At 35.4% G+C, this 25157-nt stretch overlaps 1 protein-coding gene across 1 annotated transcript in view; it reads left to right on the top strand.

Annotated features, from left to right (window-relative positions):
* LOC136038691 (proline-, glutamic acid- and leucine-rich protein 1-like) overlaps positions 1 to 24064 on the top strand; it is a 45527-nt gene extending 21463 nt beyond the window's left edge. The window contains exons 7-12 of the mRNA XM_065721986.1: positions 1360 to 1513; positions 11171 to 11306; positions 13105 to 13268; positions 15600 to 15773; positions 16695 to 16904; positions 23446 to 24064. Of these exons, the coding sequence (XP_065578058.1) occupies positions 1360 to 1513; positions 11171 to 11306; positions 13105 to 13268; positions 15600 to 15773; positions 16695 to 16904; positions 23446 to 24021 (1414 nt within the window). The 3' untranslated portion in view covers positions 24022 to 24064. The remainder of the gene's footprint in view (positions 1 to 1359; positions 1514 to 11170; positions 11307 to 13104; positions 13269 to 15599; positions 15774 to 16694; positions 16905 to 23445) is intronic.
* Positions 24065 to 25157: the final 1093 nt, after the last annotated feature.

Raw genomic sequence — 25157 nt, 5'->3', positions numbered from 1 at the left:
TCTTTGTACTAGTGTTTTCGAACGGTTTTCATCTTATGTAATCATCTTATTGTATTTGTATGTTGATCTCGTTTTTTTTGCGGCCCGGGGCCGTCCCCACGGGTTTCTTTTGTGTTAAATATACTACACTGTAGGCCTGCTACTATACTATAAAATAAAAGGATACAAACCGAAAAAAATATATATACAGCTAATATTTTAATATAGATTCGTATAATTTGCCTTTTGCTGTCCCTAGGCATCACTAGACGGTGCTTTATGTGGCTGAATATTCGGAGATTTGTTGAGAGTAAATCTCCACTGATAAGGGATCCTTTGCGTTTATTTACTTTTTGAATATTACAAAGTACGAATTCGAATGTACCTATTTAATATAGTGCTAACTTAAGTACTTTTATCTATTGCAATTTTATATATTATTCTTCACACGCCTCTTCTTTGTATGTGGTCCTGTATATTATCTCGGTATTCTGGTATCACCATATCATGCACGACTACAGGGTGTTATACGTATAGGAATAAGTACTAAGTTACTGATCAAAACTAATGTTGAAGCATATCTTCATGTATCATACTGTTCTTAACGAAGCTCTACACTCAAAAATGGACTTGGAGATCTTCTAGGGGCTCTAACCATCTTTCCTCTAAAATAAGGTCCTTTATTTAGTTATCAGTTGACGAAAAAAAAAATGAAGGATATAAAGAAAATTCATCTTGTTACTTGTATTTTTAATTGCAGAAACTTCGACATCAGGTAGTGGATGGACAATACCTTCTCTTGATAAAAGTTTATCACAAGTGATATAAACCAAGTTCAGTTTTACGTCTGAAAATATGACAGAGTTAACACCTCGTGTTTTTGAAAAATAAACAAGTAATTAAAGTGAGCATTAGACCCTTTTGCCTAACGATCAAGGAGGATTCTCAATTTAGATCCTTAGATTAACAAGTAGAAATAAAATCCTTGCAATCTTGATTGTTGTGACAGTCTAAATTTAGCAATCAGATCGACAAAAAGAATACAGTGACCAATATAAGTTAGCCAATGATGGTAGGCCTGTGCATAAGAGGGGATATATGACCTGGGGATACAGTGACTAACACAAGTCAGCCAATGATGGTAGGCTTGTGCATAAGAGGGGATATATGACCGCTGAGCACTTTGACTCCCTCTGCACCCTCCCCAGAATCTCGAAATTTTTTCGAATTTTTCAATGATTTCAATGAAAAAGATTCCTTTTGTTTTCTATGTGTGTTATTTTGACTTAACAAGTTAAGGAAGTGTGTTGTATTTTTTCTAAATCTGTGAATGAGACTTCAGTGCTTCTATATGTTGGCATAATTTTGTTTATTTTAAAGCGATCCATTTCCTGCACCGAAGTGTATACCTGTTGCATCGATATTATCTCTATCTAATGAAGTTTTTTGCCTTTCACCTTTGGCATTAAGTAAAAGAATTGGTGGCAATACAAGTGAAGGAAAGGAGAGACAGAAACTATTTCCAGATTTACAGGTATTTCAACTATTTAAGGAGCAAAGTTAGCATCAGGAAAGTAAATAGAATTACGTCGAATCAAGTTTTGACAATTCTGAGGCTGTTTTCAACAATTCAAAGTTTTCATTAACTTTTGACATATTTTGACATTGGCAATGTATTCCCTTTTGTCCAGTTTCTGGCGATAAATACCTCCCCTACCCAAGTCCGTTTTTAGTGAATGTTTTTGGTAAACAGAATTACTAGGACCATTTTATCTTTGAAAATTATGATGATAGCCTTGTTGTAATTATGAAAGATAGGAAACTCAAATTAAAGTTGAGTGACTTCTCATGGGTACAAGTGATCCATGTTGATGCCCGTCATATATAAAGACCTTAGAATATGTTAGACACTAAGAGTTGGAAAAATCCTTTTCCTTACTTTGTACAACTTTCTTATGTGTAAATTTACATCATGCGTTTTATTTCAACCGTGGAAACTATGTTTTTTTTCACTGAATTTCTGCGCATTTGTTTTGGCATTTCCTTGGAAATATTTTGGAACATTTAAAAGACCCTCCGAATTTCAACATACATATACAGACATTCTACAGTGTCATAGCCTTACCGACCTCCTGTGGCGTCAACAACACCTATGGGACTCGGCACTAGTTCACTTTTTATATCTTCGAAGCGCAAAGGCAGTGCTGCAAGCATATATGTGAAATTGGATACAGAAATGGGGTATAGTATAAGGCACGGTCAGAACCATAAAAACCTAGGGCTTGTGTCCCGAAATAGTGCGCACTATGGTATAAAGCGTACAACTTATTAGCTTATAGAAATTTAATTTATAAGAGGTATCTGCTTAAATGAGGAGGATGGGGTCTATTGGAACGTTATATCTTTGTGATACTGTATTGTGAAAAGCACGTACTACTTATAGTTTGATTCATCATGTTGACGGTAACAACATTATATTAAAATAGCGTGATAAAAGTAATAAGGTCCCTGAGAGATTTTTTTATCAGCTCAACAGACAGATATTAATATTTCAACAACTCACCACAGCACCAAGCACTCTCATCCTCCATCTCAACCTATTCAAAGCTTCTCTCTTTACACCCTCCTGGGAAGTACCCATTTCCCCTAAGTCTTTTCTTGCTACATCCTCCTACCCCAACCGAGGACGACCTGCTTTCCGTTTAGTCCTAGACGGTTGGCCAAGGGACAATCTTTGGCTATCTGTAATCCTTCACCCGCCAAACTTGCCCTAACCGTCTCAACCTTTCTTTCATTGTAGTCCTAGAAAGCGGAATTGAACCACACCTTTCGTACAGCCTACTGTTTGAAACACGGTCAGTCAGTCGGGTGCCCAAAAACAAACCTTAGGCAATTTCTCTGAAAGATTTCTCTGGAATAATATTGAATTGAATGTTTTGATGTTAAAAACTTTGGTAGTTCAAATGGATTTGGCTTTTTAAAGATTCATTTACAAAAGTGCCCATTAAAAAAGAAAAAAAGAAAAAAAAATCAGTTTGGAAAAAAATTTGGCGTACTTTGCCTGGATTAGAACCATCTGTTTCTGGATTAAAAGTCAAACAATGTTTATGCGAAGTCCCCCTTACGTGAAGATTTAAATGAAGAGCTCAGCAGAAATACTGAAGTCATACATAATCATTTCGTGTTGAATCGTTCTGTGGGAAAACGCGATGCCATTTTATCGATTGCAAAAAATTTCTCTGTTAAAGTACAACAATAATGTCTCTAAACTGATGCACCGAGGAGCTGATATTTAGCAAACTGCGGCTTTAGAAACTCTAAATCCAGCGATCCAACGATTTATTTTGGTCTTTTTCCACTTCCTTTTTTTAGTGGGGGAGGATTCCTTAGATCCCTATCAGCAGGTATGGCTTGACTTGACTTAAGTCACATCCAGCCTTTGTGGCTGTATTGGGGCTTCTTCTCTTCTAAGCGAACAATGAATTTGGAGACGGTATTTCAATCTGTCTGGCGCTAGACATAGTAGCCGAGGAAGTTATGGGCCAGGAAGCTGTCGGCCCATCTCTTACGAGGTCGTCCTCGGGGGCGTGTGCCTTGAACTCGTCTTTCGAAGGTTTTTTTTTGCAGCTGGCAGCTGATATTTACTGAATATGGCCAAGCCAGCAGAGTTGTTGGCCTTCGATCTGGTTCGGAAGCAACAGAGTAGTTTTTGGAGATCTTCTTTTGAGATTTTGCCAACATAGGTAATCCTCTCAATGTGTCTAAAGGGTTTAGTTTCAAATGCAGAGAGTCTTCACTCATCATCAACCTTTATTGACCATGTTTCACTTGCATATAAAGCGATGGGGATTATGAGGGAGTTGAAGAGTCACACCTTTAGAGAAGTTGACAGAGCCTAACTTTTCCAAAAGGCAAGATGTTCTTGATACTGGCGCTAGCCAGGTCAAGTCATCGCTTGATCGTGTTGAGCAGCCATTGCCAGAAGTTAGGAGGCTCTTAAGTAGAGGAATGACGTTAAAATTTTCTACTGGCTCCCGTTTTATTTTCATCAGAATAATTCTTGTAGCAGGGTCTCTAGACATTCGCATAACCTTGGTTTTGGCTGTCTTAATTACCATCCCAAAAGCCTCGGTTGCTGACGCTGTCTCATCAGTGTCAGTTTGAAGTAGAAGCTCAGGGCTGTTGAGTTTCTCGATTTCATCTGCTTATGCTCATTTATCGAATATCCGTGAAGTTTTAGCAAGTGATAGCGATGTGTTAAGGAATTAGGTTAAGAAGGTAGGGTGACAAGAGGCAACCTCGGTGAACACCTGCTGATATTAGGAAATCTTCTGTAAGTCCCTTTGGGTGTATGGACCTGGCTAACGGTATTTGAATACATGTTCCTGGTCAGGACTACTATGTTTTCAGGGATTCCATAATGTTGTAGACTTTCCATAAACCATCTCGCCATATCAAATCGAAAGTCTGCTTGAAGTAGATGAAGAATAGTAGCAGCTCTTTTGCAGACTCGATATACTTCTCTATCAGTCCATGAGCTGAGAAAATCCGGTGTGTGGTCGAGCGGTCTTTTCGAAAGCTTGCTTGGAATTCCTCTTCTTGGATGACGGGGAAGGTTAGAGGTTTGAGATGGTAAAGAATCATTTTGTTAGAATCTTTGCCGGTTGGCTAGTCAAACTTATTGGTTTGTAGTTGCTATAGCAGCCTTTTTCACTGTTTTTAAAAAGGGGGACAACGGTGGCTTTTGTCCAAGATCTGGGGAAGTCTCCGTTTCTCAAACACCTGTTATGACTTTGTGGTAGATATCCACCAGTTTTTCTGGTCTTGGTTCTAGCAGTTCTGACTGAATATCATCCGGGCCGGGGGCTTTGTTAGTCTTTAGGGAATATGTTGCTGAGAATGCTTCCTCTCTTTGTGGAGGAGGACTTGGGTCTTCTGGGTACTATGGTAGTGGGATGGATAGTGATATATTCGGGTTGGGATTATTGTGGGGTTCAGTTTTTTTGCAGAAGTGGTCCTTCCATCGCTGTCGCCTTCCCTCGGAGCCGATGACTGACGGCCCGTGTTTGTCTAGCAGAGTAGGAGCGGCCAAGGATTATTTTTCGACAGTTCACGGGCTTTCTTATATGAAGTTGCTGTCACCTTCTTGATAGGCTTCTTCACATTCACCACATTTGTCGTTGACATATTGTCGTAGAGCTTGCCGGATTCTCCCATCTACTAGGTGGTTTAGCCTCATGTACTTGTCCTTCAGCAGATCGATGCGATACCTTGGTAAACTTCTCTTAGACTGTTGGGGCTTCCGAATGCGCCATACGGAGCTCATACGTGACCAGAACTTGGTCCGCGTTGAAGTCACCACCGGCTATTGAAACTGTGCTGTGTACTGATGATTTCATTGCTTGTGGATAAGTATATAGTCAACCATGTTTGCAGTACGGCTGTCAAGGGATCTCCAGGTCGCTTCCCTTCCTTCTCTATGACGGAACATGGTATTCGTTGTGAAAAGTTCGGTATCACGACAAAAGTCGATGATTATTTGACCCTTGTGGTTCTACCTCCTATGCCAAATTTGCTCCTGACGTCTTCAAGTTTGAGTGTCCGGCAATGACGTTGAAGTCCCCAATCATGAACAGAACCTTTTTCTTGGGAGTAATATCCTCGGGGTGTTGAGTTGAGCGTAGAATTCTTCGGCTTTTTGGCCACTTCGGGACGAGTCGGGGGCAAACTTGGATGATGGTCATGTTGATGATTGACTGTGAAAAAATATCTGACACCTAAGTACTTTATTAATTTTCCCAAAAGAACTTACGGTGTCTAATGGCTTATATGTGATTTATAGCTTAAATCTAATTTCAATTTATGTTGTATGCTTATTTTTGAAAATTATTGCAAAATAAAAACTAAAATCGGCTGGCTCACATCAATTGGTGATTGATTTACTAATAGCCACCTAAGATTTTCGTTATGAATGTGGGGGGGGGGAGGGAGTAATACACTGCTTAGCCTAGAACTTCATTTTTGCCATCGGTAACGGGTTGGCTCCCAGTCATTGTTGACTAATTTGCAACCAAAGACGTGTATAGTCATTTTCTTGACAATACAGGTTACACTTAAAATTGTTGAAGATAGATTGTTAGCTTGGAAAAATATGCTGCCAATAAAAAATTGCCAAGTGTTGTGGGAAAGGAATAAATCCCAGAAAGATACAAAGATTACATTTAACTTAGTAATGATAAGCTTGTAAAGCGATTAATGTTAGTTTTCCCAGTCCATTTCTTTTCTCTTTAGTTTTCATAACAAATGGTACCGTCTCCAAAAAATTATCATCCACGACTGCGCACGCACATGCACATATGGAAGGGACACATGGTGCAGCCTCCAAACCCGAATAATTATGGTTTTCGTAAATATTCCAGGATATTCATATTCAGAAATATCAATATTCTCGTCCAATTTCCTATTTTTAATGTTTTTGTGAACCACCATCCCCCGCCTTCAAAAACGATGTTAGTGTAAACCATAATATCTATGTAACTGACTCTACTGCGTAGAGAAAGTGAAATATAGTTGCCTAAAAATGCACTGGTAAAGGAATGTTATTTGATAAAATTTGACTGTTAGGAAACAAGAAAAACGACCACTTTTCTATTTATAAGACAGTTGATAAATAATGAAAAAAAATATATTTTATGTAGTAGTAGTAGTAGTAGTAGACAGGTTTAATAGCAAAAACTTGACAGCTATCGCTGATTTGTGTTTCTTTACAACATATTCAAAATCAAACTACACTTGTAAATATAAATCAAACTATAAATATTAACTCTTATTGTACATTTTGACGAAAACCGGGACGAAAGAATTACCATATCGGTTTGTTTTTGCTTTAACGGGAACTAACTTATCTTGCTTTCTCGTTCTTGATGGTAGAGGTTGATCAGGTAGAATGTCACGGTGCTAAGATTTAGAAAGCAAGAACTTTCCAAAAATCATTATCAGAGTTTCGTACCGGTTTTGGAGTGACGGCAGTCCTAGCACTTCCAGAGCCTTTTCGTAAGGGCACGAAAGGTCACGGCGGCCTAAGATGATCGATACCGCTCGCTTCTGAACCGATTCAAGCTCCTGACAAAGATACACTGTTCTAAGTGCTAAGGGCACCCAAACAGGGCACGCATATTCCAGAATGGGGCGGACATAAGCTATGTATGCATACTTAATACTCTCTGTGTTCGCACTGAAACTACGCATACCGTTTAAAGTCTATAGACTAGCGTTTGCACTTTTAACCACGTTTCCAATTTGTGCATGCAAAGTTAAAGTCATTGGAGAAAGTAACTCCAAGGATCTTGATTCTGTTTGTTAGAAGGAATGGCTCCATTCTATGGCTCCATTCTATGGAGCATTTGGCTCCATAACATCAGTTTGAATTAGTGCGAATAGTTCAACTAAACTATCATAGTAAGGAGTAAGTAAGAACCTATATTCGCAACGTAAATCCGTATATTAATGATTTAACTACTATTTGCCCCGCATGAGATCCAAACGACAGAACATGACCGAGTACTTTTACTGTTTTTGAATGCGGAAATAAATCTAAGAACAATACAAAGATCACATTTCACAGTTCTGCATACTAATTTCTTTATGCCGAGCCTGCATAACAAAACAGTTAGTTTTCCAAGTTATTTCTTCTTTTTTGTCAGTGTCATAAAAATACCTGATCTGCATGAAGTGATCAGGATTTTTTTTAATTTGACTGCTTCCGGAATTGTTTTAAATGACATATGGCTTTCTATGCCAAATAATCTGTCCCTTCCCAATAATACCCTCAGAAAAAGTCTGCGGGTGCCGAAAGGTTAGCTGTAGAATAGGACCACTTCTTATTCTTAACCAATTACCTTTATTTATTTAAGTCCAATTATTTTTTTTCTTTTTTCACTCTATACTCCTATTTGCAGCAACAACAAAGAAAATAAAGTATAATTTAAAGTAGCCTCCTGAGCTAGATTATATGATTTAAATGTATTTGACGTATCCTTTCCTCTCTACCTGGTCCAAGGTCATGAACAACGTAACATCTAACGGCTATATCAATGCTTCAGCACAAAAAGCCGCCCTGGCCGAGTGGGTTGGTGCGCTGGATTCGGGATCCCTCGTCTGAGAGGACGCGGGTTCGAATCCCGGTGTACCAAATTCTTCAGTTTGGGACGGGGGTCAGTGGCGTGACTCTGTAAGCTTAGCTAGAGTCGACCCAGCTCTAAATGGGTACCTGGAGAAATCTGGAAGGGTGTGCGAAAGCACAGGATGGCTGGCCCCCAACCCCCCATTGCGCCTCCTGGCTGAAGGGCCAAGAAACGGAGATCAGCACCGCCGGTATGGACTGTAAAGTCTAATGCCGTATCCTTTACCTTACCTTTACCCTTTCAGCACAAAAAAATGTGATCCGGTCAAGCCAACCTAATCGAAATAAAAACTGTGGTCCTACAGTTTCTCTGCATTATGAACATATTTTATTCATTCAATTTAGGCACCATTCAATGCTTTTCGTCAGCTGTTTGTCAACTAACCAGTATAAATTTTTAAGGGTATATTGCGGTGTATATTTTGCTTCGGAACATATTCAGCGTAAAATGGAGTATATTACAATCCTTTAAATGATAACCATTAAATTATAGCTAGTAATTTCGATTTATTATTCGTAGTATATCTGCTGTTGTTTTTTGTAAAGTGTAGTGCAATGTAGTTGTAAAGTCTCTAGCGCTTTCTGAAAATGGGATCTGTTAGAATGCTATTCTTCTCGCTGAAACTGATTTCTTTTTATTTGCCATTGATATCCAAGATGGGTATAGATGGCCAATTACTGTTAGTATTCTATAGCAAATATCTTTTAAAGTAATTTCTTCAGATCTTGGCTAATTTGGGTTGGATTCTTTCTGCATAAATAAAATGGGCGTAGCTTGTAATCATGGTTACAGCTCTGCCTGCAATCGAGTAAAGAGCAAGCCGTGACCCATAGTAACCGGAAGTTTAGTAAGGCATTTAAAGAAAAAATGTCAATGGTGGAAGAAACGCCATTTGAAGCTGATTCAGGAATGGTAACTGTTATTTCGGCTAATATTAACTGTAAAAGTTTATTGCAAAAAAAAACATTATGGTAATTTTGGAAAAGAGCCTGAAACCCCCCGAAAGTGGTGCCTGGTCGAAATGAAAACTGCATTATTGGAATCACCATGGTTGAAAAAGCCATATGGTAAAATTGCAGTCCCCGTTTTGAACAACGAGGGAAATCACTTTTTTTGCATTGGAAGCACTGTTGGGTCTCCTTTTTCGTATTTTTTTTCTTCTGAGGAGTGATTCTACCGAACAAGCATTCGTAGAAGGCAGGAAGAGGGCTCATTTAAAAGGAAATTGTCTTATCTAGTCCTTTTTTTTAGTAACAAAAGTTAATATCAAAGTAATATGCCATGTATGAAAAAACTGCATCTTCAGGTACAAGGTGACATAATAGTGTTTTTGAAAAGTTGCTTCTCTGGTGTGTCATGACATATTTGAGTGACTCCGCATTCCATAAAATGTTGTCATATTCTCTGGAATGTCTTCACAAACTGGTTTTCAGAATGTTCCTTGCGTTATTTATAAACAAAGATATGGTTGACTTTAATAAAAAATTGATAGGTGCAAAATAATGGCTTAAAATTTTAATAACCCTAACAGGGAGTGATGACTCAAAAGATTTTGAAGATCAGTTCAGAGGCAACGTTATAGCGTTGCCTATAGTAAAGGCCATACGGCTCCAATGCTTTATTATTATTTTTTCCCAGAGGCACTTCATATGGAACAATTCTTCGTATGAACTTTAGAGGGAGCTCATTCGATTGGAAATCAGAAGATCTGGTCCCTTCTTTATGAGTCAAAAATAATCGGAGGGCAACTAGCACCCTCCCCCACACTCTTTTACTCCCAACACATCTGATAAAAGTTTTGAGATAACCATTTTGTTAAAACTAGGTCAAAGATCATAACAAAAACTCCGGGGTCGACACAACCCCCGGGGCCTGGGGGCAAGCGTTATAAGTTATACCTTGAGGGCATATATGGTTCTTATAGAAGGGATGCTCGTTTAAACTTTTGAGAGGGCTCATTTTATTGGAAACTGAGAGTTGAATACCCAAACTTTTGTCTGTAAAGATTTTTGTTCGTTTCAATATTAATTTGCATATTCAATATAAGTTTCACTCGTTTTAAGACTTATTTATTCATTTACATTAGTACCCGTTGTACGTTTGTCTGCTATGATTGTTTATTTAATTTCTATTCGTCTTGGCTTTCAATTATGCTTCAATAGCAAAATATTTTTGTTTTTTTAAAGCTTGATTTGCATGTTCGACTTAAGCTTTACTCGTTTTAAGATTTATTTAATCATTTATATTAGTACCTGTTCTATCTTTTTTCGCTATAATTGTTCATTTAATATCAGGTTGTTTTGGGTTTCATTTTTTCTGTAATAGTAATTTCTGGTCGTTTTGAGTTTGAGTTATTGTAAGTTTCTATTTCTTCTGATCTTTAGTTTAATATGGCCTTTACTTTTCTTTAGGAAACTTCTTTTTGGATATCTTTTTTTTTAACTTCTTAAAATATTGAAGTCCAAACAACAAAAATAGTAAATATATACTTTCTGATAAGAAGCTCAAAATTCATTTTAGCATCTTTTAATATCCCTCAATTTTCTAAAATTTATATGTAGTTTTTTTACAGGACGATATTTTACAAAAAATACATTTTTTAATGCGACTTCTCAAAGATACCTAAACTTGGACTTAATTTTTTAAGGGAAATTTTAAGGAAGATACATGTTGCACAAACTGCAAAGCCGTAATTTTGTTTGTTAGATGCATCAATCTCGCTCTTTACTTCCAGCAAAAAATTTCCTTTTTAAAATTTATTTTAAGGGGAGTTAAGCCAGTTAGGGAGAGCGATTTAACGTCTATATTTGAAACTTAGTTTTGCACTCGCTTTTGAAGATTTATCTAAGGAATTAAGGAGAATTTATCTTCACGAGGGGGAAATAACTTCCTCCCTAGTTAAGGTAATAACAACTATATAAAACTTTAATCTAGAAATTCAATTGTTGATAGTTTCAAAAAATTAATTTATTGAATGCCTTATAATGTATTGAAAATTAATTTTTTAGGTGGTGATGCTGCAGCTTCTGAATAACTTGATAAAGTCCTGTAGAAAGCAGCTATTGCCGCATGGAAGATCAATTTGTAGTTTTGCCTTGCAGGTTCTTCAGTGGAGTCACACTCCTCTAGAATTGCGGGAAGTTGGTTAGTATTCTCTTCGGTACAAACTTTATAAGTTTCTAAAGATGATTGCTTTGTATCTAAGACTTATTCATGATTTCCTAGGCAGAGGAAATCTTTTTTTTTTAACCTTTATCGTGGGTTTAACCAAGATGTTATAGTACTTTAAGATTACGAAGTATAGTTGACGAGTGTTTGATTTTGGCATGTGGTATTGCGTATCGTAGTCTCTGAGCTAGATGAACTGGAACAATTATAGTCTTCTCCACCTTTTATGAAGCAAGTATGAGCAGTTGATGAGGACCCCATGGAGGACTCTAAAGCACAATGTACCACAAAAAAATGCCATGATATCCTTTGGTCGTGACGATGCAAAAGACTAAGTAAAAACATTTTGTCGATGTGGAAAAACAAGTTGTGTACATGTGATGCTAGGCATAATGATCAAAATCAAGAACGATAGAAGAAAGTTCAAGCAATAGTTTTATATGTTTGACTTGGCCCGTGGGGGGACAAGCTCGAAAAATTAGGCCTAGACGAAGATATAGTAACGAATAACACTACAATACAAAGATAAACACAAAGACAAAGTCACCATAACACTACAGTGTTATGGAAGCCGCAGCTATCCTAGGATTCTAATTTAAATATCATGATTTCATTTTTATTAAATCTAGATTATTACTAGAAGATAACCAAGAGATCCTTTTCAACTATAGCAACAAACCTTACAGTTAACTGTATCACATTTAATAAACACTAAATTAAAAATAGTTTTGAACTAAAAAGTACTTAAGATTTTTTAAAGTAATAGGATAGAAGTAAATTTATCAGTAAGATCTTTGTGAGCATCCCAGCACCAGGCTATTGACACAAACGGAGCGAATTTAGATCTTTCAGTACGATACTTGTCAGTGTAGATACTCTTTTTTTGCCGAATGTTATAATTATATGAATTTTGTGATTGGGAGAATAAATTTTGAGTAAGGTAATATGGCGGTAATTTTGCGGTACAAACGAGGAAACGTTTTAGCCAGTGAAATAAAAGATGACATAAGCAGATGCTTTGGTGAAGTAGAAACAAGCAGATTTAAAAAATTGTAAAAATAATGATATTATTAACAGAAGCAAGATATTTAATAATATATGTTCGATGAAAATTTTTTTTCGCCTTTCTCGGTTTTCATCATCAGTATTAATTGTATCAGATTAACGACGCTTCTTGACTACTAAGGTCATCAATATTAATGACATTATCCTGTTTTATTTACGTTGGCTTTATGAATAACATTACAGTAGTTGTAGACTTTTCGGTTTTTTATGAATCCAAAATAGGCGAATTGTAGGGAACCTCTATCAAACTTCCTTATCACTTTGTAAATTAAACAGAAGTGATGTTAATTTTGAAGGTCTCAATTTTGAAAAACACATCCTACCATGCTGCAAGCAATCTTACTATAGAACCACTGCTAGCAAAGATTATAAATTTGTAAATGGTTCTGCTTTAAAGATGATATGTATTTTTTTTATTCAAAGCTATTTGTAAAATGTTTCGAACTAAAAGACAAAAATTGAGCTTTTTTTGTCTAAATTGCTATGGGCTATTCCATTCAAAAAAAACTTACAATATCTGACTCTAACTTGCATTGTATACTTTTTATAGAGTATTATGTTATTTTTTATCCCTGTATTGCTTAAAACGAATATTACCCTTAAATTGGTAATTTTTTATGACTGTAAGAGTTTTAACTTTGTGATGAAACTTCCATTTAAGAGAGAAGGTAAAGAAATAAGACTTAATTGAGTGTTCGACTTTTTTCAGGTCGGGACCGTCCGCACCGAAAACTGCGTTCTGCAGCTTATAACACATTGGCTCATTGGGTAAATGCGTCTAATACGGGGTCAAGGATTGAAAAATTTGCAATTGACCTCTCAAAAGAAATATTTTCCGACATTGTGACGGACAGAGACGTTGTCGCACTGCAGGTACGTCTGTCATTTGATGAATTTTCCGGGTAAGAGCTGATTTGATAACCGATTTTTTTAAAAGTATGCATTTGATTCTTCATTTCACAGAATACGTTCCTCACGTAAAAGGATTTTAAAGAGCCCGATCCACAGTGTTATCTTCTAGCTTTCCAGAAAAACAACACGCACAGGTATATCTTAAGGTTTTATACTCGGTACAAAACTTTAAGTAACTAATTTTCCATTTAATTTTTCCGCATATATCATACCTGTTTTTTTTTTCTCCTAGGGAATGTTCAGAGCTTAAATGTGTTGTAGTTACGTGCGTCCCTGGTGTTGCAAGGAATATATTTCGATATGTTTCAAAGGCATCTGAAGCTAAATTCCAACTGCTGGGTCATTGATCCTTGTTTTATGTTTCCTATTCTTTCTTTTGCAATCTATAAAAAGCGATTTTCTTGCCTTTATTTTTGTCCGGTACACCAAACGTATAACTATAATTTGTTGCGTTTAGTTACAGTTATAGTTACTGCTTTCGTTTGTCCTAGTGAGCTACCCAGTGGCTGGTAAGCCTGCCTGCTGAGCTTTAGTATGATATGTACCGTATGATATGGACTCCAAATCCTTTTACAGGCACTTATTTCCTTTCGAAGGATAAGCAAAAGGTCTTTGGCTGTTCCTATCTCGTAGGTCAAGCAATGTTTTAAAATCGGTGTTAATGGTATCGATTAAAGTCCACGCAGGTGCTAATCTTTATCAAAAACACGTATTAAAAACTAATTTTAAAATATTAATATAAGGCAAATATTTGCCTTTCCTATGTTAGCTATGTTTCCTATGTATAATCTTATAACCGACTATGTACATAAACAGTTGTTTCAAGCAATGCAGTAAGTGGGAGCTTTTGGCAATGTACACAACTCATGAACGTATATTAAAACACAAAAAAGATCGCTATCGAACTGACATGTTTTGTATTTTAAGGAAAACCTTAGTACATTTTTATGTATTACTAGGCTTCTAGAATGATTCACCTACAGATGTAATACAGAGAAACGTCTTTCTAACATCGTTTTGACATTGGGCTAAAGTATTGCCTAGATACTTGAATTCTTCTACTTCATCAATCCAAGTGCCTCCATTCTTAAGACTTAGTCCTAGTATGATTATCACCTTTTTTGTATAGATTTATTTTCTTAATGTTTGTTTTCGAGCCTCTCGGAGAGGTTCTTGTTGCTACCTCTTCAATGTTCTGCTTTAAATCGTCTGTAAACTGAGTGGTTAAGTCTTTGTAATCAGTAAAATTGCAGTTTAGGAGTTTCCATTAACGGTATCCTTGTACGCCTTTTTGGAGGGGATAACATCTCAATTGTTTGTGAAGTTGTCCTAATTCTGTGCTCCTTTCCAAGAGCTTTGGGGGCTGCAGAGTGAGTGCTTGCACGGTTCATGCGAGCCGTACTTTGTACTAGTCTTAGAGAGTAAAATTTAATAGTATTCTCGTATTTTTGTATTCACATTTTTTTGTACTCTCCAGCAGGGCTGACGAACTAAAAAATCACATCCCTTATACCATTCCTCTTTTTTGCGAAATAAGAGATCTTTTAACCCCAGTGACATGATTAAAAAGAAGAAGAATATATGGAAGAGCTTTGTCTAACCTCAAAACTCTTGAGGAAACAAGAGCTGATTTTTGCAAGAAACGCACTTTGAAACCCATACATAGAAAGAATATCTTTCAATAATTATCTCCTATAAGATCTCGACTTCCCTGCGTGGTCTCGCAGGTGATTTATCTGCCGTCGTTTTTGTATTTTTTTTTAGTTGTTAGATGAGAAAAAATCGCCTCCTTATAGCCAAACGATCAGTCAAGCCTCCTCTTCTCAAGATTAGCTTTTGTTTTGTCCTTCTTTTTCGTTTACCTATTTTCCATTTCTGTACCTCTGTTCGGCTCATTATTTTTTTGTTATTTTTAGATTGCTTTTTTAATTTGAAAATACGAACCTGGATCTTTTAGAGCTGATGATTGCCATTTTTCTATAAATATTATTTTTACCCTATGTTAAATTCTGATTATTATGTACTGGAATTACTATTCATTGATAAGTTAACAGTAGTAAAATTTATCATACTAATTCTAATATTTTTAAATTATTAATAAGTGTATTTTTTTTTATTAAGATTGAAACAACAACAAAAACAATCATTTTTGCTTTGTAAATTCAGTTCTTTGTTTTTTGTTTTTTTTTGGCTCTGCCTTATCCCTAGGTTGTTATTTTTTAGCAGAAATAAAAACAATAACGACGTTAGATAGAATATGAATTTTGTCTTAATTATGGCAATTATTTCCAGAAAGTGGAAATATCAGCAAAGAAGAAGAGAGGCTCTTTGTCATATGATACAGTCAAACCTATTGATCATCATATAGATCGGCTTGCAAATGCAGAAGTCTGTAATGCTGCGTTGACTTTGCTGGGTCGTATTCTACGGAGTCTGTCATCCATTATCACACTGGAATTTTATCAGGTATTTGCCTGTATGTTTCTTATCTGTAAGTGTTTGTCAGAAAGCATATATATACAAACTAAAAATCGGGAAAGGAAATGTATAGATATATACAAAGTTTGCAAGGTTATAAACGCTACACAATTAAGTGTTCTATCTTTCAACCTTCATCCAGAAAACGTAACCTAACCATCTTTCCTTTTTCTTACTTTAGCCCAACTACAAAGATCATTTGATGATACATAGTATTCCAAATAAGTATCCTCAGAATATTTCTCAGTAAAACATCTAGCATACCTTTCTTGCCTTTCGAAGAGTATTTAACTATGTTTCACATTCTGATTTGATCACTGTCATTAACGTGACTTCACATAACTTAATTTTTTTCTACTAACAATTTTCCTTTCTTTCCATTTTTTTCAATTCTCAATCTTCCTTCTTGTGATTATATTTCTATTCTTCCAAATTTTCTTCTAATTCTCAATCTTCGTTCTGCTGCTTTTTTTTGTATTATTACAATGTTTTTTTAAGCACAGAGAAAAACCGAATAAATTATGAAACAAATAGATACTGGATATGTTGACTTTACATTTGGAATCTTCTTTCATTATAAAATTAAAAGAAAAAGATGAAAGAAAAAATATTAAAAGCTGCAAAAATAACACGAAAAACACCCACATTCATGCAAACTAACTTCTCTAACTAGAAATACCAAAGAGGGGATGAAAGTCTCCTTTAAGTGACAAAAAATGCACAGCATCAAAGCAGTGTACAACATATACTATCGAATCGCAGGTGAACGTTTTGTCACCCATATTACACATATATATGAGTGTATCTAAACAAACCCTTGTAGGAGTGTCTAGGTTTTAAGAAAGTTATTTAGTACCACTCATCTAAATTTTTCCATTGTTTTTGGTACTATCCAATTTTCTTTTTCAGATGGCACAAAAAATCATTCTGCCTATAGTTATTGAGCTTGAGGCTGGCATTGAAGAATCGCCTATTCCTTATTCAGATTCTGCAGTTTGTAGAAAATCAATTTATAAAGTGCTAGAAGCACTGGTGGTTTGCCCACATTCTAGTGGGTATCCTCCCTATTCTTACGCCATTTCAGCATTCAGTTGTGGTCAGAATGATCCTGATTTAGAGGTAAGTAGGGTGATATTTTGCAACAGAAATAAATTCAGAAAAAAATATTAGGTCTTTAGCTTACAATCGGTATTTTTTCATTTTTTTATGTGAAATAAGTATTGTTTTTACATTTTTACCAAAGATTAAAGTGAAGCTTAATATTTTCGAATATAGCAGAAAGTTCTCTACCGAAAAATAGTTATAGATAATTGTTCTTTATGCAACTAGTTCGTAAAATTCACAGTGCAGTTTGACTTGTGGAGCCCTAGTCTCAATCCCAGCACGGAGTCTCAATCAGTTTAGGTAATCTTTATTTAGTTCACGGAAAGTTTCTATCCCCTTTATTAATAAGTTATGCTTAAATATTTTTACAGTACCTAAAGTTGGCTCAAAGACATTTATGGGTGCTGTTGGCAAAATGGAATTTCCTGTAGGAATAGGTGTCTACTATAGACCCAAATGAGTTTTTTTTTTTCCTATTTGAAGTAATTTTTTGACTTTTACGTAATGTTTATTTATTCCTTCTCTTTGGATGCTTAGTTTCTATATCAGTTAAGGTTTTGCAGTAAGCTTTTCATTTGTCTCTTGCTTTAGCGAGCATGTGAGGATTCTTATTACTTCTTTCTCGCCATCTATTTTGTTTTAGTGTTTCTAAAAGTAGGTACGGCTAAAATAAAGCAAAAACATTATGTACGTCTTGAAAAACTGTCAAATGAGGATTTTTTTTTCCTTTATCATTTAGTGTTACCTTAGAAGTAAAAGTTTGTTGTTAAAACAATTATTATTTAACTTTTTGTTTATTGATTATAAATCCAGAGCCAGAGGTTTTCAGTCCCCCATTTTGGAAACCCGGGTATATGATATTTTAGGGTGTGTGTCACTGACGTGTCTCTTTTTTAGTGCTAGCGGGACGATTGTAGAGAGCTGTTCAGGGGCTAAGTTGAAAGCAAATGCTTATATCAAAGCGTTTTTTACGTGTTTTTTGGTGAATTTATCTTGATAACGCCATTATAATGAAACCGAAAGTGACACTTTTTGGCGCCACATCTGGGGTGGAAATGCCAGAAATTGTAGCAACGATACCATGAAAATCTTCATGGTTGGGAACCTCTAACTGCAGGTTTACAGTCCCTCCTCTTGTATTCTCTCCCACTCAGTCTCTTTAGCAAGTGGAGGGTTGAAAAAAAAAATGTTTGATAAAAACGTCCAATGAGGAAAATTCGACATCAAAATTTGATTCAGGATTAATAACTTTGGTTTGTGTCTATCCTAACAATACAGCTTCATCACAGAAACAATTTTTCGAGAATTTTGAAAAGAGCTTGGAATTCTTATATGTCTGCTTTTTGTTTCTCTAGCGTTCGCTTTTCACTGGAATATCATAGAAAGCTGCCTAAGAGCTTGCTTGAAAGGTGAGGCTTACAGCTACGTGTGTTTTGCAATTTTTTGTTGATAACTTAGCTAATTCCATAAAGGTTTGTTCACTTGCCTCTGTTAGTTTTTTTTTAATGTAAAAGCAATTTGGTCTGAAAAGTCGTTGTTTAAATAAGGAACAGATACTGTTCAGGCGAATACTAGTGTTGTAAAATATTGGGTAAAATTGGGTATTTCACGTATTTTACCGTAATTTTGCAGACCCCAGTAAAATTGGTAGTTTACCTATTTTACATAATTTACGTATTTTACGTAAATTACGCATTTTATCAGTATTTTACGTATTCCACTGGTATCTTACATATTTTAGTGAAACATTTTACGACGCCTTGCAATTTTCAGAGCGCAAAAGCGCAAAGAGGCTGGCAGAAGAAAGATCGAATATTATTTTGTCTTGTGTATAGCTATGTCCCCTGGTTTAAAAGACGGTCTGTCTGACTTAGGTCTCTTGTTATCAGAACGATAAAGTTTATTATAGTACAGATAATTATAATTTTAAAATGGTGAAATTTTAGCTGAAATGAAATTACATTAGTTCTGTGAACTGTTACACCCAGAAAGGGCTAGAAGCAGGATTCACATTTAACAAACAAAATTAAAAAAAAAAAAAATTAAATAGCAGAGAAAATGAGGGCAATGTCAGCCAACGGACTAAAAAGAAGCGAAAATCAAAGAGGGAGATATTTCGTCAGGGATTTCTGCCCAGCTGTCTTCAGTGCTTCAAAAAAGGAAAACTAATATTTTACTCTAATTAACTCTAAATTAATCTTTTACTCTAAATTAATTTTAAGTGGGCAGAACGACTTAACCGAACGAACGAAAAGACCAAACCATTATAAATGAAAGACCAATCTAATCATCTAATTAATCAAATCTAATTAATCATCTAAATAATCAATTTAACCATCTATAATAAATAAATTTAATCAATGATCTAATTGCGAATTAGATTGGTCAAGAATTTTCTGCTTAGTGATTGATTAGGCTTGCCTACTGACCTCATTTTTATTAAAAATGTGGTCAGATGATCCTAATTTAAGTTGAAGGAAAAATCTATTTGAATCCTTTAGTTTTAAGTCATTTTAAATTTGGTTTATAGAATGTCTCCAGTATCTCTATGTAAAGCAAGGTCTATCTATGGATTTTTTTTTTATATTTAATTTCAATTGCCTCTTAAACAATGTGGGAAGCCACTTTCTTCGAATATGAAAGTTGCCTCATCAAAAAGAACTACATGATCTGAATTTTCAACAGTGTTCAACAATGGAGGGCCAAAGCAGAATCCATATCCTATTTTTTATTTTGAATTTCACATCTAAGAGAAATCTTGTATTCTTGCCGTCTTTTCCTCGAGAACTGGAGTAAATCCCCCCCCCCCGGAAAATACCCCCAAGGAATATCCTCCCGTGGAATATTCCTCCCTATTTTATCCTTGGATAATCCCAGGATTTTCATTAGAAGGGAAATTGAAATTTCTACTCTTCTGTCTAAGTCGGGGGCAATCGTATTGCATTACCTATAGTAAAGGTAAAAACCCATAAGGGATCAATGTATTAGTATTGTTCATTTATTTTTTCCCAGAGGTACTTCATGTGGAAGAGGTGGTCGAATCAGCTTTGGAGATGGCTTAGTCAATGGGAAATCAAAGGTTCCAGTGAAAGTTCAGTGAAGTTCCAGAATCCTTAGATAAATACAGAATTAGCTCTAAGGGAGAGACGATGGGAGGGTGGAGATAGAAATTGATACATAATTCTCAGCCGTATCCAGGACTTTTGTTCAGGGGCGAGGGGGCTTCGGAACAGGCAAGCTCATCTGAATCAGAATCTAAGTCTGAAGGAGAGGAGCTAGATTTGCAAGCAAATCCTGTTGAAGACAGTCTTATTGACTGTGAAAGTGACTGAATGCTCCGATCTAATGATCCAGTGCTTAGTTAATCAAAGTCATCAGAGTGTTACAAACCTCTTTTTATAATTGTCTTCAGTACTTTTATAAATAAATGAAAAATAACATGTAAATGATATTAAGGATGTGGCTGAATACGGCTATTTAAATATGCAAGGCTGAGGATAACATTTCTTAGGTTTTTTTTTTTTTTTTTTTTTTTTTACAAGATGTATGTCCAAAATCAGGTTTTTTTTTTCAATTGTTGAGGTATTACTCTAGGCATTAAATTACCAAAGAAATAAACTAGAGAGTTAATTAAATTGGTGAAACTCTAGATGAAGTGGTATTAGCTTTTTTAAGCCCAGGAATATCGAAAACCCAAAAAAAATTCATTAAAAACTGTAAGTGATGCTTAAAAAAAAATGCTCAACTAACTTTGTAGCTTCAGGACAACTTTAAAACACCAATTTTACCCTTTATTTCGTTATTTTATCATTTTTTCCTTATTTTACCTTATTTTACAAATTTTACCAATTTTACTTACCGAGTTTTATTTTACGGGAATTTTACAGCACTAGTGAAGACTAAAGATTTTTTTTTTGCTTTGTCGTTGATTTCATAGACTGTCTGTTATTGCTATTAGCTGTGCTTTTTGCACAAGGTTTCCTGATACTATACGTAAAGTGAGCAAATGTTATGTGGCATAAAAAATACAATGTAGTTAAAGCAGGGTGGGCTGTGTCAAAACTGGTCGAATTTTACACCTGTGCTTACTCAAAGATAACGGTGATAATATACCCCTTGTATATTTTTATCTACGACAAAGTTGAATATTTTTAGTGGTTAAGTTTCAGAAAGGTTTGATGTAAAACCTCTATTTAGTACCATAGTTTTACAAAAGCTGATGCTAACCTTTTTTTGGGTCATTAACTACATTTGACAAAGATTTTTTGTCACATTAATCTATATATTAAACAAACAAAACGTGCAAAAATTAATATAAAGTAACGAAGTTTTCTGGTAGAAGTGAGGAGCGGAGTTGAAAATTGAAACGGACAAGAATTAATTTTTTGTAGCATATGAACATGTATATGTAAAATTAACTCCAATAAACCGTTTCATCATATCTTTCTATGTTTCAAATAATTTAGAAAAAGGAGAAAATCTAGAGTATTAAGTCTTTCCATATTTATTTATATTTGAACTTGTTTTTAGAGTTATTTGATTTATTGGAAAAGGTTACCATCTAGTAATAACGATAAATGTTGCATGCAAAATTGTGATAATCATGAAAATAATTTGTTATTTGTAAAGACCATTAGCGATGATTTGTCTGAAAATAAAATAGAAGTTGGTTTAAATAGAAATTAAAAGAATATATTAAAGTAATAACATTAATTAAATAAAACATAGGATAGAAAAAATATCGCCAAAAAAGACAAAAGACGAAATTTTTATGTTTGATTTGATTTATGTTGCCTTTTTCCTATTAGTTAAAATTTCTGTCAATTTGTTTGAAATTAAGACCCTTTAACCTTTCTTGGGCTACGGTCTACTTTTCTTGGAAAAAATGACTCCACAAATAATTTTTCCCTCATTGACGCTTTTTCAAATACATCCTTAGGATAGTGTTAACATTACAAATATGGCACTTTCCAGGTTATTAATTGTTTTTCTAACCTGTCACAAGAAAATTTTCTTACAAGACTGGAGGGATTGAGGAGTAGTTCCCCCCACCTGCTTGGCACACTGTGAGGGTATTGGTGCTGCCTCCCGAGTATGTTTCTGAAAGCCCTTTCATGTCTTCTGTTCTTTCGTCTATAAATCCAGCTTACACTTTGCTTTTTTTAAGCGAAGTATCAGCCTGTGTTGATTTTATTCTTTAAATTAGTAGAAAAAATGTTTGTCCTGTTTTGTCTTAGTCATAAGCGAAATTTTCAGGAACTACCTTTTTTCGTTCTAATATTTGGAAACACTACACCAAAAGTTTTTTTTTGCCCGATTTCAAGCCGTTCTTAATTCGAAGGCTTATTTAGTTTAAAAGAAAATTTAACGACATGAGTTAGAATGCAACATTTTCACGGATCACCGACACAAGTGAGAACTAATTTTTACGTAGGATCAGAGATCTTGGTTCTTGGGGAGCTTGCTATTTAGAAACTTCATGCTCTGATGACTTACATTTATATTTATATTACATTTACATTAATATTGCATTTATATTAGAAAAGAAAATAGTTTCTTACCTAATTAATTTTATCATGGCAACTGGGTGGCTGCAGCCATAATGTAAGCATAAGGGCAGAGATTTCTAACCTGCTGGTTTTCGGGTTACTCGACCAAACCTTAAGACTTTCCTCGGATGCTTTCACCCGATGAGTGACGGAAAACGAACGGTGTGGAAAGAAACATGTCGTTATACCGATTTTGTTTATGAATGGAGATGCATTACCAGGAATAGAAGAATGATTATCTAAAGACTAGCTGAGCATAGATGAGAGAAACTCTTCATTAACGTGGACGTTCACAGGAAGGTATTGTTGTGAATTTGTAATTATGTTTGGTGAAAACAACTTCTATTTTCGGTAAAGATTGATTCCATCTTCCCTGGTAAAGGCATTTAACTACCCCATTCCTTAATTCTGATTTTATGAAGAACCTAATCTATTACACCAAGTGCAAATTCATTTTTTTGCTAAGTACAATTAAAAGTATTTGCATTATTTGATTAATTGTGATGAATAAGTAATATTCCTCAACAAACCTTTAGTCGTGCCTTATCTATGAGACAAATGAATTCTCCTTCTTTTTATTTAGCCACAGTTGTGGCGAAGGTTCTAGACATGATCGCCTTGTCTTTTGGGGAAGAGTAAGAGGATCTACGGTGTTTCGTCTACAGTTTTTACTAGTTCTTTTTTTTAAATTTGAATTGGGGTTCTTCACTTTTATAAATCTGTTGCTGTTCTCACTGTCTCATTTCTGTCTTTTTGTTCTATAAATTCGTCTGCTCCTCACATACCTGTTTGTTATTTTAGCACCCTTACATCATCCAGTTGCAATCATCCAGAAGACACATATGGTCATAATGCAGCTCTAGGGTACTTGTGTTTTATTTTTGACATATTTTGAGAAATTTAATTTACTACTGCATAGTTGATTATTTGTAAAGGATTTATGGCTAGTTTATTACTTTTACCATTCTTGTTTTACTGAAAAACCAACATATTTTTCTCTCTTTAAGGTCTCTTCAACATGTTTTGATGCTTTGAAATCTTGCGAAGCAATCATTCATCCTGTAACCGTACCAGTAGGTTTTGCAATGAAACCGCCAGTTAATGAAAATATCACATCTGAAAGTATGGTTGAAAGTAGCATATCAAAACTTTGGAAGACAGTTGAAGAAGACATTACTAGAAAATCTACTGTTGAACCTTCTAAAATAACGGATGTTAACGGGAGAGCATCTGCTAGCATTTATGTACAAAGTCATTCAGAGGAAAGAGTAACATCGATTGTTGACGAAAAAATGGAAGACGATGACCAAGATAGAATGGACTCAGTTAGTAATATATCTACTTCTCCTGAACATAACAACTTTGATTCCGATGTTGACATTGCCGATACGCCATTAATGAAAGAAGTTGTCGATTGTCAAGTAAGTCAAAATGAATTACCTGCTTTAGTTCCAGTGACTCTATCGATAAAAGAATCGCAAGCAGTTCATTTAGAAAAAGAGGCTAAGGAAGCTGATAATGAGAGTTCAGTAGCAAGTGATGTAGAAGATATGCTTACTGATTTTGTAGACATCGGTCCTTGAAAAGGTTTTTTTTTCTTCAGAACCAATAAAATTCTTCCTGATACGGCTTTAGTGTTTCTTTTCAGCTGATAGATAAGCAGATATATAACTTTCTGATACTCTTTCTGTTTTTTTCCTCTTTCGTCTCTCTTCTTATCGATACTCTCTTTCGAAGACTCATTGAGTCCTCGTATATTTTTTACCTAGATATATTATAAGTTGCACATAAATTATGTGCAACTTGATATGTCTTATTTGACGATGTGCGTTCTCAATACCATCTCAATGTCATCCACCCTTTTAAGTGTTTCCATCACTGAAATGTAATAAGTCTGTATGATGTTGCTGCCATTGTTTTTATGGCACTTGGTATTTACCAAGTGACATATAACGATCGCAAATTCTGTCGGTCCCGGTTCTGCTAGTTTAGGCACTTCCAGATAAGATAGGGAGATAAAATTTGGCAGGCGTATCAGGGACCAGACCAGATTAAATGAGAAATAGTCGTTTCCCCGATTTGACTCTCAGGGGGGGGGAGTGGGGGGACGGTTAATTCGGAAAAACTAGAAAAAATGAGGTATTTTTAACTTACGAACGGGGGATTGTAACTTAATGAAATTTGATATTTAGAAGGAACTCATGTCTCAGAGCTCTTATTTCAAATCCCGACCAGATCTGGTGACATTGGGGGGAGTTGGAGGGGAAAACCGGAAATCTTGGAGAACGCTTAGAGTTGAGAGATCGGGATGAAACTTGGTGGGTAGAATAAGCAAATGTCGTAGATACGTAATGACTCAACCGGACTGGATTCGCTCTCTTTGGGGGAGTTAGGGGAGGAGGTCCAGTGCTTTGGCGAGTTTGGTGCTTCTGGACGTGCTAGGACGATTAAAGTTGGTAGGCGTGTCAGGGACCTGCACAAATTGACTTGATAAAGTCGTTTTCCCCAATTTGACCATCTGGGGAGCTGAAGGGAGAGGAAAAATAAAAAAAAAACGATGTATTTTTAACTTACGAATGCGTGATCGGATCATAATTAATTTTGATATTTAGAAGGACCTCGTGTCTCACAGCTCTTATTTTAAATCCCGACTGGCATTAAGCCTCTGATTTTCCTTTTAAATAAAGTCTATTGATTCTTAGAATTTTGCTAGAGGTCA

Source organism: Artemia franciscana, chromosome 18, assembly GCF_032884065.1.
Source record: "Artemia franciscana chromosome 18, ASM3288406v1, whole genome shotgun sequence".
Classification (NCBI taxonomy): domain Eukaryota; kingdom Metazoa; phylum Arthropoda; class Branchiopoda; order Anostraca; family Artemiidae; genus Artemia; species Artemia franciscana.
Note: the sequence above shows the minus strand (reverse complement) of the source record. Positions and strands in the feature narration are given on the sequence as shown.